The 17,368-nt window shown below is 36.3% G+C and overlaps 2 protein-coding genes across 2 annotated transcripts; one reads left to right on the forward strand and one right to left on the reverse strand.

Moving 5' to 3' along the window:
- Positions 1-3,830: 3,830 nt before the first annotated feature.
- On the reverse strand, positions 3,831-6,135 carry LOC145111471 (uncharacterized). Its single transcript, XM_079047743.1, has 4 exons — positions 5,763-6,135; positions 4,953-5,683; positions 4,238-4,877; positions 3,831-4,174 (listed from the first exon to the last, which is right to left on the reverse strand). The coding sequence occupies exons 1-4, from the start codon at positions 6,133-6,135 to the stop codon at positions 3,831-3,833; spliced, it is 2,088 nt and encodes a 695-aa protein (XP_078903869.1).
- Positions 6,136-7,756: 1,621 nt separating this feature from the next.
- LOC145112685 (protein HYPER-SENSITIVITY-RELATED 4-like) lies at positions 7,757-9,391 on the forward strand. The gene is made up of 2 exons (XM_079048821.1): positions 7,757-8,783; positions 8,875-9,391. Exons 1-2 carry the CDS (start codon positions 7,830-7,832, stop codon positions 9,259-9,261), a joined length of 1,341 nt encoding a protein of 446 aa, XP_078904947.1. The 5' UTR covers positions 7,757-7,829; the 3' UTR covers positions 9,262-9,391.
- Positions 9,392-17,368: the final 7,977 nt, after the last annotated feature.

The raw sequence follows: 17,368 nt of genomic DNA on the forward strand, positions 1-17,368 counted from the left end.
TTGCCCCCTTCCATTTGCGAATGTACAAGCGCCTAAAGCACAGCTGTGCTTTAGGCACTTGTACATTCGCAGATGGAATAGTCCATCTGCGATTTTCGTGTTCCATCTGCGATTTTCCGTGAAAAATAGTATAAAACCGTTTTTTTCTTCATTTTTCACTCTTCAATATAGAAAAACTCTCTCTCTCGGCGATTCCCTGCGATTCCCTGTGACAATTTCTTGAAGAAAATGGACGATTTTTTCAACAATCCCGAAAATATTGTTAGATTTTAACTCTTTTTATGTTTTAATTAACATTTATTTAGTATATGTCTTTATTATTTTATTATTTATTGTATTAGTTAGTGTAAAAAAAATGAAATTATATTGTTTGTGATTGGGTATTTTTGTTGTACTTGATAGTTTTAATATTATTAATTAGTAAACTTGAAGTTTAAATGTTATTTTGTTAGTGGTTGTATGAATTTACAAATATAGACTGCGTAGAATGTGCATTGGCTAGTTGTACATTTAGTAAAATGGTTAGAATATGTTATTTTTTTTAAGTTCTTAGTTAAATAAATTGTTACCATAATTTTTACAATATGTTTGGTTAGTGGTTTAAGTTAATAAATTGATATAGCATGGTTAGAATATGTTATTTGTCGTTTGTATAGTTGTTGTATGTATAACTTGAAAAATTGTATATATACTTATCGTATAAGTGGTTTTATAACTTGAAAAATGGTTAAAATAATGTTTACAATATGTTTACAATAGTCGTTTGTATATTTGTCGTATAACTTGAAAATTTGTTTATATTTGTTGTTTAAGTTGAGAAATTGTTATAGTATGGTTAGAATATGTTATTTTATATAGTTGTCGTTTGTATACTTGTCGTATAACTTGGAAAATTGTTTATATAGTTGTCGTTTAAGTTGAAAAATTGTTATAGCATGTTATTGTTTTTCATCGTAAATATATAATATATATAATATAGTTGTCGTTTAAGTTGAAAATTGTTATAACTTGGAAAATTGTTTATATAGTTGTCGTTTAAGCTTGAACCAAAGCGACCTCCTCTTCATTGCTCAATCTATGTGGTACAGGTGAGTCCATAGTTGCAAGGGGAAAAGTAATGCGATACAATTAAAATGGATATGAACAACTATTTATAGCGACTCCTTATTTTCCCGTTGCAATGGCTTGTCAACTCAAGTAGCAGTGTATTGTGTTGTCATTCGATACAATGACTTGTCAACTCGAACAGTGAGCTGTTGTGTTCTCAGTTAGTACACTGCGTTCTTCAGTTAAGTTGGACTATAAATTGCAGACAAATTAGAAGATTGGACTGCGATATTGTGTATAAAATACTATAAATTGACATTAAGTTAAAAAAAATAGTTTACAAAACGATGTTACAGTTATTCATATATTATTTTTGAAATTTTACTCTCTTTGTTTCACTAAAAATGAGTTCTATACCATGGAGCAATGAGGAGTTATTGGTTCTTACACATGCATATATTCATGTGTACGAGACCAGCAAGTTGAACGATCTTATGTTTTGGACTCGTTTAACCAATATTTTCAACGCTGAAAACCGAATGACTACAACAAACGATCGTGACGAACTGGACATCTTAGCAAGATGGTATGAAATGAAAACTGAAGTTCTATTATTCAACGATCTTTATACCAAAATTGACGACACCCGTTTAAATGCTACTGAGGAGGTCATCTTGGAAGCTGCTAAGGAGGAGTACAAGTCATTAAGTGACGGGTTGGAATTCCAGTTTGAAGCCCCTTGGAATATTTTGAAATATATCCCGTTTATTTAATATCTATTTCAGTTTATTAGGTGAGTACTAGGTTATTTTCATGTATTACATATGTATTGGATGCACCTCCTATGTTTAATATTAATTAATAAATGCTCATTGCATTAGTTTTCACGATACATTACAATACATTACTGAAACTAACAGCCATTACATGAAACAACCATTACATGAAACATTAAACTTATAACATTACTACAAACAAAGCATTAAAATAAAAAACAAGTCCATGGGTTATTTTTAACGGAAAATAGAGCGGTCTACAGGAAATACTGATTATTTTTAACAACCTTCCAAACTTCCTCATATTCGAAGTCTCTGCCTTCACGCTCACAGATGTAAAAATTTGTAACAACTTCCAAGAACTCTTCTTCGTCCCGACAACGAAGTTTGGTACTTTTCACATAATTACACGCTCGATTGAACCATGTGACTTCTTCCTTTACATCTATCCATTTACTAACAACATCTGGTTGTTGTCGTTGTTGTCCTTCTCCCATCTCATGGTTGAACAAAGCTGTTATGCGGGTCCATTCATCGCCTACTAGGCAATGCGGTGGAGCAAGTACCGGTACACCCTTCTTAACACTTAGCCAACATCGTGTTAGAACCAACAACTCGTTTCTCATCCATGGTCGTTCAGAATTGGAACCAGGTAGTTCATTCGAAGAAGTTGATGCATTCGACGACATTTCTAAATATGGGAGTTGGTTTCGTTTAGGTGATATGGGTGTTTGGTTTGTAGATCTTAAACATCTATTTATATTAATAAATACAGGACTATGAATTACAACTTTGACTACGAAATGGTTGCATTTTGACTATGATTTGCAGGTTACTGCAGTGACTTATCATGTCAAACAGTCATTTATGTCTTGTCACTTCAGAGTTTGACTACGATTTGCAGGTTACTACAGTGACTTGTCATTAATGTGTAGTCATTTCAAAGTTCGACTATGAATTACAACTCTGACTACGAAATGGTTGAATTTGGACTAGTATGTATAAATACCACTTATAGCACCAGTTTATTATAATCTCGACTTTATTATGAGTTCCTCTCAAAAATTCGAAGTTTGCACATGCAACGAAGTAGATTGTTGCTACTGTGATTCAGTCGACCCTTTTTTTACACCCTCTTCCGCCGGGCCATATATGTCAGATGAAAATTTTGAAGAATTGAAGAAGGCTGAAGAACAACAAGAACAGGACAAAGAGTCATCCCGACTTCTTACTCAACGTGGTAATGATATTGCATCGAAATGCAAACAAGCTCAAGAATGGATAGATCTCAATAAAAACAAAATCAAAGAGCATGAAGAATGGATAAAAAAGACTAAGAAGGCAATCAAAACGACTGAAAAATGGCTTGCTGAGAAGGACGAGCAGTTGATACACATTAGGGTGCAAAAGGATCGTTTGGAAGATAAAATGAGAATTAGGGATGACTATATAACAATCGAGAAAGAGAAGTACCCATTGCAGTTCCCTGAGTTTAAAAATTAGTTACAAAAATGTTGTAATATTATCATGATACACCTTAGGGTGCAAAAGGATCGTTTGTTGTTTTTTTTAAATAACATCTTGTAATTGTTATAATCTGCAAACTAAATATTATAATATAAAAGCTTCATTAATTGTTATAATCTGCAAAGTAAACTAAAATATGAAAGCATAGCAATGTCTTGTAAGATTTAATACAAAAATTACGATACATAATAAGTTAACAACTCTTCATTTCAAGGTTGTTTTATATCAAAATCAGCGTCATAGGTTTGTGAGCAACTCGCTGAACCACCAATATTAAATGCCATTTCTGTAGTAGAAATTGTGCGACGTGCTCCACTACCGGACGCTCTTCCAGTACAATTGTTTCTCGTGTGTCCTAGTTAACCACATGTAGAACACTCTTTTCTAATTGGACCCTCGCCTTGGGATGGAATGCGGTCTCTGTTTCTTGGCCTGCCTGGCTGATGTTTATCCATTATAGGTGGCTTCACAATCATCAAATCATCGGGGATATCCCATTTGGATGGCTTTGGCAAAGGGTTTTTTTGATTCCTCATACGTTTTCCTCAGTGTTTCGGTAAAGTAAACATTTAATGCATACCTCGAGCAGTCTTGGTAATTGTTCACTGTTAAACATCTTATGACATGACCACAAGGTATCACATCAAGTTGCCAATGCCTACATGTACATGTCATATGTTGGAAATCAACAATCACGTTTTGTGCCCCCTTTTTGACCTCGCATTTCGTATTTGAGATCATCCGAACATCCCACTTACTAAAAGTTTTTTTGTTTTCTTTTACAATATCATCGGCCCAAGGGGTGAGTGTTGTTTTTGCTTCCGCTAAAAAAAGGAAAAATTAAGAAGTTAAGATCAATAACATTAATATTAAAAATTACTTAATACCTGCAAAGTTACGTCTTTGAAACCACCACTGTTGCATTGTTGCACGAAAAAAATCGATCAACATAAGTATCGTCACCTTACGTGCGTGTCTAGATAATGCATTTATAGACTCCGCACTGTTGGACGACATAAGATTGTATCGGTTCCCTCTAAAATGTGCCCTTGACCAAGTTTCTGGATTTATACTTTTTAAGTACTCCCATACTGGTTCTTTTGTCTTTTTCATAACATCCATGGCAGCGTCAAAAGCATCAACTGTGTACGCCCTACAAGCCTCCCAAAAAATTCCTTTAACTGTGTTACTCTTCCCGAATCTAGATACTATGTTGAAATACAAATGGACACCACATATTCCGTGATGAGCGTGAGGAAAAATGTTAGCAACGGATGTTGCTATAGATGGAGACCTATCAGAGATAATTGTAAGCTCCTGCATATTGCCTATGCAATCACGTAGTTTTTGAAAAAACCATGTCCAAGAATCTGTACACTCATTTTTGCATATACCATATGCAACCGGTAATATTTGGTTTTGTCCGTCCTTAGTAACTGCAAGTAACATGGTACCTTTGAACTCGCCCTTTAGGTGGGCTCCATCTACTACAAGGGTCGGTTTACAAAATTTGACAAAAGCGCGTACCTACAATACAATGTATATTTATTCAAATACACCAAAATAAAAATGAAAAAAATAATAAAATATTAAAATACTAACCGAGCAACCAAGTGCGACGTACAAAAACTCAAAGCGATCATCACCATTTGTTTTAATATGTGTCACCGTACCCGGATTATGTTTGACCAAATTGTGGAAATAAGCCGGAAGTTTGGTAAAAGAATCCTCTTCCGTACCCCTTAACAACAACAATGCATATTGTTTCGCACGCCATGCCTGATGGTATGAGATATTGATATTCAATTGAGCATTCATATCATTAATAATATCTTTTCCCCGATAAACTCTACTATAATCTTCAGCCAAAACATCAGCAAGATATTCACCCAAAACATATTTGTTTGCTTGTCGATGATTAGGTTGCAAAATTGTTGAAGAACATGTGTGTACATCAACAAATTTATTCACTTGGAAAAGTCCATCAGAATTTTTAATTGCTTTTGCTCTTAGTAACCAAGAACAATTTTTCGAAACACACACAGCCTCATACCTTGATTTGGTGGATCTACTTGTCCTCGTCTGAAAACCTTCTCGAAGACCTTTTTTACCAATACACCGCTTTAAAAGTTCTTTGTTCTTAAATATACTCTCACATTCAATCTTTTGAAGATTGATGTCTACCATCTGTGTTGGGATATCTTCATTAATATCAACTGGGCATGTTGGTAGATGGGGCATACCGTAAAAAAGGTTATCGGAAAACTTAGCTTTAACTTCATCACCCAACTCATCTCCATCTGAATTTCTTTTTAAGTCGGTTATATCTAAACCTACATCAGCAACATCAACATAATCCCCGTAAACATGCTTTTTTTCATCTTTTTGACGCATAATTTTTTTTCTTTTTACTTTTATCTACTACACGCCTATTCATAACTTTAACTTCTTCTTTGAGAACATCAACACAATGACCATCCACGTCATTAAGATATGTACCAACATCATCATCACCAACATACTTGTAATTCTCAGGATCCACATAGTGAACAGGTGAATAACTAACATTAACATTTTCAGCAACACTGTGAAATTGAGGTACACTGGGAGTATTGAAAGTACCTATCGGATCGTTGCTCCCTTTATAGCTGCATAAATTACCAACCGGCTGATTTCCACTGTGACCAGCCTCATTAACCTCATCTCCTTCATCAACCACCACAAACACTTTCACAGCCCTTCCTCCGCTACATTTGATTACATTTATCAACATTCTAACATCCATATCTTCAACTATAGCTATATAATATTTCAATTCATGATGATGGAAACGAAGACTAATTCTATATTTGTCTAACAAACCAATTTTGCTTCTCACCAAAGATACAAAATCACTATAACTAATATACTCAGAAAATATCAAAGCGAATTCAGAAATACCTCCCTGTGGACATACGTATTCCAAATTTGTTTCAATAACTTGTCATCTCCCATCGGTTACAAGACAAACCAAATATTCAATCATTTTTTTAGAGAGATTTTAAAGAAATTTCCTAAAGAAATAACAACTAATCTGATAATTTTCTACAAAAGTTTATATATAGTAAGGTTATTTCGTAGTCAAACCAATTGATTTCATAGTCAAAATAAATAAATAAATAAATAAATAAAAACATAAATTCGCAGATGAAATAGAGAGGAAATCGTAGATGGACTGTGTCCTTCTGCGATTTAAGCCTGGTAAACCCCTATATATATACAAATATATATATATATATATATATATATATATATATATATATATATATATAAAATACCCCACCTGCGAATGTACAAGTGGCTAAAGCACAACTGTGCTTTAGCCACTTGTACATTTGCAGATGGGGTGTGAAAATCGCAGATGGACCATTCCCATCTGTGATTTATGCGGCCAAATTTGCAATTTCTATTTTTTTGGCTATTTTCCACAAAGTAATTAGTATATTTGGCTATTTTTGTCATTTTCTCAAATAATTACGATATGATATTTAAAATAAATTTAATTAAAGAGAAAATTACAAATTTAGCCAAATACACTAATTACTTTGTGGAAAATAGCCAAAAAAACCAAAATTGCATTTTTAGCCACTAAAATCGCAAATGAGTATAATTCATCTGTGATTTCGCCATTCCATCTGCAAACGTACAAGTGGCTAAAACACAAACGTGTTTTAGACACTTGTACGTTCGCAGGTGGTTTTTTTTTCGTTGTATATATAACCCCTTTCCAGCCTAAAATCGCAGATGGACTATGTACATCTGCGATTTCCTCTCTATTCACATGCGATTTTGTGTGTGTGTGTGTGTTTTTTTTTATTTAATTTTGACTACGAAATTGATAGGGTTTAACTACGAAACAACCTTATTATATATAAATTTTTTCAAAAAATTATCATTTTTGTTGTTATTTCTTTGGAAAAATTGTTTAAAACCTCTCTAAAAAATGAATTAATATTTTGTTTGCGTTGTAACCGGTGGGAGGTGGAAAGAGAGTTTTTCTAAAAAAGATAGTGAAAAATGAAGAAAAAAAAACATTTTATATAAAATAGCTACAAAATCACAAATGGAATGTACAAAATCACAGATGGACTGTTCCATCTGCGAACGTACAAGTGCCTAAAGCACAGATGTGGTTTAGGCACTTATACGTTCGCAGATGGAAATGCGAAATCACAGATGGACTTAGTCCATCTGCGATTTTAAGGGCTAGTTTTGTGATTTTAAGGGTTAGTTTTGTAATTTGGGTTTTTTTTTTTTTGCTATTTTCCACAAAGTAATTAATGTATTTGGCTAAATTTGTAATTTTCTCTTAATTAAATCATTTATTTGAATTGTTGACCTAATAAAAGATTAAAATATAATTGTTCAAAAAAAAAAGAGATCGCAGTCAGTTTCTACAACCTTCTTTCTCAAGTTTCAGAGCACAACCTTCCAACCGCCATGTTTTCATACGAATCCCTACCAGCACCCAAAACCGTCTTATCAGCCGCCGCGTCCCTCACCGCCTCCGCCTTCCTCTTCAGAACCATCGCCACCGATCTCATTCCAACCGATTACATTAAAGTCCTCTTCAAACGCCTCTCTGCCGAACTCACCGTCGTCATCGAAGAATCCGATGGACTCACCCCCGACCAACTCTTCGAAGCCGCCAATGTTTACTTGGGCTCCAAATTATCTCCCTCCACAGACAGAATCAAAGTCAGTAAACCCGAAAAGGACGACGAACTCACCGTCAAGGTCGATCGCAACCAACCCATAGTCGATATCTTCCAAACCATGAAATGCAAGTGGACTTTGCAGACCGAACGGATCGAGGTCCCCGCCAATTCGAATGCTCGATCTGAACTTCGGTTCTTCGAGCTAAGTTTTCACAAGAAGCATAAGGAAACAGTGTTAAAGCAGTACCTACCTTATGTATTAAAAAAAGCCAAGGAAATCAAGGACGAGAAGAAGACAGTGAAATTACACACGGTGGATTACAACGGAACCGATTATTGGGGCTCCGTGGTTCTGAATCACCCGGCGACATTCGAAACCATGGCTATGGATCCAGACAAGAAGGTAGAACTTCTGGAGGATCTCGATATGTTTGTAAATCGGAAAGATTATTACAGGAGGGTGGGGAAGGCTTGGAAACGAGGGTATTTGTTCTACGGACCACCAGGTACTGGGAAATCGAGTTTGGTTGCAGCCATGGCTAACCATCTCAAGTTCGACGTGTATGATTTGGACCTGAAGGAAGTCCAATGCAATTCAGATCTACGGAGGTTACTGATTGGCACAAAAAATCGATCTATATTAGTAATCGAGGACATCGATTGCAATATAGGGTTACAGAGTCGGGAATCCGAGAAGGAAGAAGGCCCAAATCCAAATGGGGATGACGACGATAAGGTAAGATTAAGATTCACATTCGTTGTTAACTTGTTATACTATTAATTGGTGTATTTTTGTGAGATGGATGCTTGCGTATGGTTTTGTTTAGATAACTTTATCTGGGCTGCTGAATTTTGTGGATGGATTGTGGTCGAGTTGTGGGGATGAGCGGATCATCGTGTTTACAACGAATCATAAGGAGCGATTGGATGCGGCATTGTTGAGGCCAGGTCGGATGGATGTGCAGGTGGAGATGTCGTACTGTAGTTATGGAGGGTTCAAGGTGCTTGCGTCTACTTATTTGCAGGTTAAAGAGGAGGAAAAGATGGAATTTTTTGGAGAGATTGAAGGGCTGTTGAAGAAGGTTGAAGTGACGCCTGCTGAAATTGCAGGAGAGTTGATGAAGAAGAGTGATGAGGTGGAGATCGTGCTTGGGAACCTCATTCAGTGGCTCCGAACGAAAGAAGAGAGCGTATTACTACTGACTACTAATTGATTCAAATCATCTTTAAGATCGTAGTTAAAGGTTTAGGTTAATTATGTATTGAACTTTAGAAATGTCTAAACTCTAAAGCTTATAGAAATAGTCATTAACGTGTGAATGAATTTGGTAAGTTATGTTTTAATGGTGAGACTATCAGACTAATCATCTTTTCTTTTGTTTAAGGTACCGAATAATGGTCAATGGTGAATGAGTTATGTCGTAATACTTCCTAGGAAATGGATATGATAACATAGTAATGAATTTCTTCCCACACCAAAATTTTCCTTTTTTTCATAGTTCGAAGTTCAAACTATAAACAACTACGAGTTATATCACTTACTAATTTGTCAAATAATGAAAAGCATTGTAAGTCCTTGGGATGGGAATGTTATGTAACTATGCCAATTTCTCGTCTAAAATATTAATAGAAAATTAACATGAACAATAATAAAATATAGGAACAAAATCATAATAAATAAAATGGATGTGCATTGTTACGGACGTCTTGATATTCAAAGCATGTTTAATGATACTCGTGTTTAGAGCTGGTGATGGTTGCTTCTTTTACAATTTGTGCATTCAACAGAGTTGATGAAACAAAGTACTCATATCACCTTCAACATATTCACAATTTTACACATTTTTTTGGCACTTGGCTTTTACAAGTGTTGTTTATCTCATCAATCGTATAACTTCATTCTTTGGCATTCAGGTTTCAGGGCTTGTCTCAATCCTTAATTGTGCATTTGTGCTTCAATTTCTCAACTCCAAAGTATGACGAGTCTTTGTTTATGTGCTCTTGTATATGTTTGTATACATTGATGAAATCATTATCACAGGCAATAATTGTAACATCCGTAATTTGAGGGTATATGTTTTAACTTTTTAAGTGTAAATTTCATCTAAAAATTAATTTTTCGGGTTAAAATAATTGTAATTAATTAAAATGTGTATTTAAACAATTAGAATCTGAGGTAAAGAATTATGAATATAGGAATTGACTTTTCAAGAATCGAAATTGAAGTATGTGAATTGACATAACCGATATAACTAGCTTTAGGTCTTATTTATAAGGAGTTTGGGTCAAACTAGAAATTTTAGGACTTGAATTGTTAGATAAAATCAAGCTAATGTATAAATTGCAAAAGCACTACTTTTGCCAAATGGGTACAGATGAGGTGTTTTAAGACCCAAACTCTTCACCATATCTCATTTAAACGATTTCAATATTTTGGAAGAGGGTGAAGCTTGGAGTCGAAGGGAAAATGAATATATGAAGGAGATTATGATTCCTACTGAGTCGTAGTGTCAAATCTTTGAAGTAAAGGTTGAGAGGTAGTCATCTCCTTCATTTGAATGTCTATTAGTAGAAAATGAATTTTCATCAACGCCAAAACACCATCTAGTTTCACTAATTCCGAGATTTATGCTAAAACTCTAGCATTCTATGATTTTAGCAACAGATTTCATTATTCGAGTGCTAATCTATTGATATTAATCCATTTCCATGGACGAATTTGTGATTATGAAGCCCAGATAGGTATTTTTGGTACCCTAGCTTAATAAATCATCCATTGGTTGATTTAAATCCGAAGTTGATCATGGAACTAAGCTTAATAAATCATTTGAGTTTTGAAGCTTGAATTGAAAATGGAGTTGATTTCTTTAATTAATGGACTAATAAAGTGTATGATATTTCAATCGATTCCAATTACTAAAACTCGTTGAAATTAGTTCCTTGGATGATTATGGATGTTTGGGGATTAAATATAGGCCCAAAAACAAAAACAAAAAAATAAAAATAAAAATAAAAAAATAACCCTTAAGTTTTCATAAAAGAATTGCACACAGTATGTCCACACAACTATATATAACATTTTGTGTTCTTGTACACTTACGGGGAAGGATTAGTGTATAGTTGTGAACAACATTTGTAATGTTGTACGCATCTTTACCGGCATTTTGGTTTATTTATCGCTATATTTTGCGCTCATGTGCACAACAACTGTGTGATGGACAGCTCCACAGATCCATCGGTAACTGTTGAAGAAACCAAGGACTAATAAATCCTGAGATACTGCTGGAAATATTACAGCATCTTTACGGTTGTAAATTAGCTTAAATTAGTTTGTAAATTAGCTATATTTTAGTCCTCTAATCTTGTACTTATTATAGTTTATTTCTTTCCTAGTTTAGGCCCTATCATCATTGTATATAAATAGCTATGGTGTATGGTGTGTATAAGAAATATTTAGAAAAAAGTATTTTTCATTGAATTCTTTGTTTCTACATGGTATCAGAAAAACAAAGCCATGTCTATGGATCTCTGTCATTCCTTTTTCCGGGAGTGACCTTTCATCACTTCACGTCACAGCTCACAAACTCAATGGGCAGAACTACCTACAGTGGGATCAATCGGTAAAAATTGTCATTTGTGGGAGAGGAAACCTCGTTTATCTCACCGGTGATATTCTTGCTCCTCCTTGTTGGGTCAAAACCCTAATTACGATTTGGTGAACATAATACGGAAAATAAGAACAAACACAATTATGAAGATATGTCGAATGATCAAACGATTAATTCATGAACATGAGGAATAAATTACACTATAAGAACAGATTAATGTAAATCTACTCTACCTAAGAAACTTCATCATGTTTGGCGGCTACATTTTTCCTCACTCTTAACCCTAATTATGAATAATACATGACAATATATAGGGAATAAGACAAGTCGTGGGCTTTTAACCTACACTTCATCAAGGGGGCTCATTGTCATAATCCATGGAGTACTTTGAACCCTTAATATTCAATTCTCAAATCTCTTAATATTCCTGTCTCACGATATGAAACTGAATTAGATGATTTAAAATTTGCAGTCTCTAGTTTAACTGATAGTTTAAAAAGGACTCATTTAAGTAATACTAACTTAACTGATCAAATCAGCAGGGTAACATCAAAGAATGAAGAGAGATGAATGTGGATTGAGAAGTGGGAGTCGAATTTGTCTAGGTCTAGGGATGATTTAGTTTATTTGCAACGACAATTTAGGTCTTTTGAATCAGCGAAACATATTCTGTTTGATTGCTAAACGTCTTTATTTTAATATCAGTAAGCTGCATATTGACTAAGAAATAGGCAAGAATATCCATAAAATGATTTTGCCCTTTCTCGAATTGAAAGAGGATGAAATCGATGCAGACTGCTACAGGTGTGAATCCATTGTCTCTTCTGACGATGTCTCTGACTCTTACAGAGTTGACTGGACAAAATTGAAGCTTACATACAGTCCAAAGAACATAAAGACATGCTGAAACAAATTTTGAGCGAAAAAGATAAAGAGCAAATTAAATTTGATACTGTATAGAAATTTGACTCATCGTGCACTAAGTTGAGTTCAGAAAATACTCTTAATGTTGAAAATGTATCTGAATTTGATGATGATAGTGATATGAGTGAGATTTCTGTGGAGGATGAGGTTGATTGCTCGGAATTTATAAAAAGCGAATATGAACCTAAGAAAAATCTGATTTCTGAAAATTCAGTTGAGTATGTTCGTGTTTCTGAAAATAAAGGTTCAAAAAATTTTAAAGAAAAGGCAACAGTTTTTCCAAAAGTTCAAATTGTTCCAAATCAAGTTTTCGTAACTTCTGGACTGAACAAAAATCAGACTTTGGAATTATCGTCCCTCATAGAAGAAGACAATGTTGATGGATGCGACGAATTCTTTTGGTCTGCTCCCATTGAGAATGCCAATGAAACCAAAGGTCTTTCGGAGATGGCCTCTTGGAAAATGAAAGGAAGATATGTGGCAGAACCACTGAACAAGGTCAACTCAAGTTACGAGAAAGGAAGTCCAAGTGGAACTAAAAAAGTTCCAACAGATACGTCATCCAAACAGTCTGAAACCCCTATTAGAAAAGGCGAAACCTAAGGCTAGTATTCATAAGTGTGCTAAGGAATTTGTTGCTCAAAAACGTCAAAGAAATGCTAGATATCATAAAAATCTAAAAGAAAGAAAGCATTTCTGGAGATCTAAAAATTCCAATTTTGTCAATCAAGAAAGATCGGTAAATCCGAACGCAAAAGTCTCTTCTCCGAATCCTAAAAACTTTTCAAAACCCCAGTCTTCGTCTTCACAGGTTTCAAAACCAAAAGTTTTTCAAAACCAATCATTTTCAAAACCAACGAAACCTTTTAGAAAGGTCAAGCCTAATTTTTCTTCAAATCCTAATGTTTCAAAATCTGCGAACACATCGAAAGATGTTAAGGGCAAAGAAAAGGTTGTTTCGTAACTTAAAACTCCCATCAAGAAATCTGAAACACGCTTAAAGGGAAGGAAAAGAAGTTTGAGAAAAAGGTTGTTAAACAACAAATTGCATCTAAACAAAGAAATTCCTTTTTCTAAGAAAAGAATCCTAAAGATAATAGGATTGTCGTTTTCAAAATCACGAAAAGAGATAATACCACTTTGGAAAAACGATCTTACTTGGTTGATGAAGCAATAACTTTTCCTGTTACTACGAAAACCTCACGTGGACACAAACAACTTTGGGTTCCTAAATCTCTTTGAATTTTGTAGGTGATTCGTGACGAGCAGTTTGACTCCGAATGGTACATTGATAGTGGTTGCTCGCGTCACATGACAGGACAAAAAGAAGAGCTAAGGGAATTTAGATCGCTAAAGGATGGAGGACGAGTCAAGTTCGGAAATAACTTACTCGGAGAAATCAATGGATACTGCATGATTACGACTGGGGAATTCTCCATTCGGAAGGTAGCCTATGTGAAAGGCCTGCAACACAACCTAATTAGTGTATCTCAATTAGTTGTAGGCACCGGATTGAAAGTGTCATTTGATGATTAGGGATCTGAGATCATAGAAAAGAAGACCAAAACAGTGCTTCTAAAGTCCAAGGGAAAAGGTGAGATGTATCCATTGAATCTGAATCCTATCAAAGGAAATCCTGTCATATGCCTTCTTATGAAAGCATCCTCGGATGATAGTTGGCTCTGGCACCGAAGGCTCTCGCACCTAAACTTCAAGGTTATCAACAAACTCGTGCTTGGTGATCACGTGCGAGGCTTGCCACTTCTAAAGTTTGAGAAAGAACATCTATGTGCAGCCTGCGAACTTGGGAAGCAGAGCAGGAAGAGTCATTCAACAATAATAAACACCAAAGTGATCGAGCCACTTGAGCTTTTACATATAGATCTTTGTGGTCCTTCGGCCATCAAGAGCATTAGTGGTAATAAATACATTTTAGTTATTGTTGATTATTTTTCCAGATTTACGTGGTTTATTTTTTTAAACAGAAATCTGAAGCTACTTCCAAGCTCAAGGACTTTATCAAGCAGATCGAGCTTCAACTTTGAAAGCTAGTTCGAAACGTTCGCATCGATAATGGTTCGGAGTTCAAAAACCACGTGTTTAAAGGGAGTTGCTCACGACTTCTATGCTCCTTACACTCCTCAACAGAACGGAGTTGTTGAAAAACGAAATTGTTGTACCTTGCTGATCACTTTCTCACCGGTGATATTCCTGCTCCTCCTTCCACCACTGATCCTGCTCATACTACATGGCAAGCCGAGAATTCTATAGTTCTTACTTGGCTTTTCAACTCAATGGATACAAAAATCAGTCGACGTTATCTTTGGTTCCAGACAGCTAAAGAAGTGTGGGATGCTACTCGCCAGATGTATTCTGACCTTAGAAATGCATCTCAGATCTTTCAATTACATGCAAAACAAAAGGAGATTAAACAAGGCTCTACCTCTGTTACTCAATACTTCTCAACTCTTCAAGACTTAAGGTAAGAACTTGACCTATTTCTCGATGAGAAACTGACATGTGCAGAATGTAACGTCAAGATTCAAAAGCAGGTAGAACGGGAGAGTGTCTTCGATTTTCTTGTCGGCCTCAATAGGAATCTTCATGAAGTTCGTGGACGACTTGTCGCTCGGGAACCCTTTCCATCAACTGAAAATGCCTTTGTTGAAGTTCGACGTGAGGAAGTACGCCGGAAGGTTATGCTAACAGACGAATTGCCCTTGCCCTTAACAGCTACAATTTCGGATGTATCTGCTCTTGCAACCAGCCGATCTTCTGATCGCCCTCATGGAAATCGATTGTGGTGCCATCACTGTAAACATTCGGGTCATATATGTGACAAATGTTGGGTACTTCATAGAAAGCCAATGTAACATCCGGATTTCCAGGTATTATGTTTGATCATTTATTCTTTTGAGTAAAAGGGAGGGAATCGACGAGTTGAGGCGTAGACTCGTCGATTAGGATCGCGTATGCTGACTGGATTAATGAACGGACTCGACGAGTCGGGAAGGGTGGACTCGACGAGTCCGCGCTGTAATTTGAAACCCTAATTCTAGGGGTCTGTGCCCTATTTAAAGGCCTTTATGGCCTCCATTTGCGGCCACTTCACCCCTGAGAAACCCTAGAGAGCAGAGAGATCGTTTGTGGTGCAAGAGGAAGGCTAATTCACCATTTCTTGTGTGTTTTAGCAAGAAGGAAGGAGGTAGAACAAGCTAAGCGGGTTGAGGAGCTTGGATCCACTTCTATTTGATCAGAGGAAGCTGTTGGAGGTAACAATCTGTGCCATTCTCGTGTTTATAATGATTCTAGGGTTTCCTTTATGCCTCTTTTAGTTGAATCTTGAGTATGTGAGGTCCCAAGGCGAATTGGTTCATAGATCTGGACCTTAAGAGGTCCAGAGAGTCCTTACCACTCTGCTTTATGCCATACCTTTTGAGTTATGAGCTTAGGAGGCCATTTTAGAGGTTATTTCACCAAAAGAAGCTTTGGGTGTGTTGCATGTGTACCAAGATTCGACCTTTACGTGATTATCATGCTTGGGAAGGTCAGATCTATAGATTAGAGAAACAGATCTGACCTTAGAAGGCCATTTGAGTATGAACATGGAAGCAACTCGCCGAGTCCATAAGTGGACTCGACGAGTCGAGTCGGGGTTGCCCCGCGATTCGTGACAGGAGAAACCCGTCGAGTGGAAGGATGACTCGACGAGCCAAGAGAGGCTAGAAGGATTCAGAGGACCCGCATGGACTCGCCGAGTCGCCCATGTGCACTCGACGAGTCGGGTCAAAGTTTGACCGTTGACTTTCGTTGACCTTAGGGTTCTGGTCAAGACTGATTCAAGAGAGTTCAGGGAGGGGTAGAATGGCCTTCTACCCAATCTTTAGAGATGATACTATGAGAGAGTATTGATCGGGGATGTTATTTGAATGATAGGAGGAGGCTAGGTCGGGACGTTGAGCACGAGAGTTATCCGACTTCATTGAGGTGAGTCTTCTCACTATATTGTACCTAGAAGGGTACCTATGTGTGACCGGAAGGTCTTATATGCTATGAGATGTATGAGCTGTATGTTGTTATGTGATATGTATGTGTTATGTATGTTATGTACGATAAGGACCGGAAGGTCAAGATGATAAGGACCGGAAGGTCAAGATGATATGGACCGGAAGGTCAAGAGGTTACGGACCGTAAGGTCGATACGGGTAGGACCGGAAGGTCTACCGGGATTCGGGACGGAAGTCCCCTGAGACACATGGATCGGAAGATCCTACAGAGTTATGGCCTGGAAAGGCGTATGTGTTGTATGTGGTATTTTGGGGAACTCACTAAGCATTTATGCTTATAGTTGTTGTGTTATGTGTTTCAGGTACTAGCGAGGATCGCGGGAAGGCGCCGGCATGATCCGTACACACTCATAGAGATTATGTTTTGAGATTCTGGGATTTGTTTGTTATGATGACATTGGATACAGTTTGTTGATATTGTTTTTGATGATTGAAAATATGATTAAAAATGAAAAATTGTTTTGAAAATTTACGTTGTTACAAGTTGGTATCAGAGCCTTGGTTTGAGGGATTCGGATGCACCTTCGGGCGTATCTGAACTCAAACTGAGGATTTCAGAAAGTTTTTCATAAAAAGGAACAATTTTTCTAACAGGGTAAAAGATTTTGAGAAAAGTATAAAGGAGCAGTGTGTACGATCAGCCAGCGCCCGAACGGTGATTTCCCAAAATACTCTTATATTATGTGCTATGAGATATGTTATGATATGCATGATAAAGTAGG

The sequence above is a fragment of the Lactuca virosa genome, chromosome 5 (genome assembly GCF_052849685.1).
Source record: "Lactuca virosa cultivar CGN04683 chromosome 5, Lactuca_virosa_CGN04683_v6, whole genome shotgun sequence".
Lineage (NCBI taxonomy): Eukaryota > Viridiplantae > Streptophyta > Magnoliopsida > Asterales > Asteraceae > Lactuca > Lactuca virosa.

Coding starts and splice junctions, on each gene's coding strand:
- LOC145111471 (XM_079047743.1), bottom strand. CDS start 6,135: ATGGATGTTAGAATGTTGATAAATGTAATCAAATGTAGCGGAGGAAGG. Junction 5,684..5,762: donor TAGGCGTGTAGTAGATAAAA/GTAAAAAGAAAA, acceptor TTGCTGATGTAG/GTTTAGATATAACCGACTTA. Junction 4,878..4,952: donor ACGTCGCACTTGGTTGCTCG/GTTAGTATTTTA, acceptor ATTGTATTGTAG/GTACGCGCTTTTGTCAAATT.
- LOC145112685 (XM_079048821.1), top strand. CDS start 7,830: ATGTTTTCATACGAATCCCTACCAGCACCCAAAACCGTCTTATCAGCC. Junction 8,784..8,874: donor ATGGGGATGACGACGATAAG/GTAAGATTAAGA, acceptor GGTTTTGTTTAG/ATAACTTTATCTGGGCTGCT.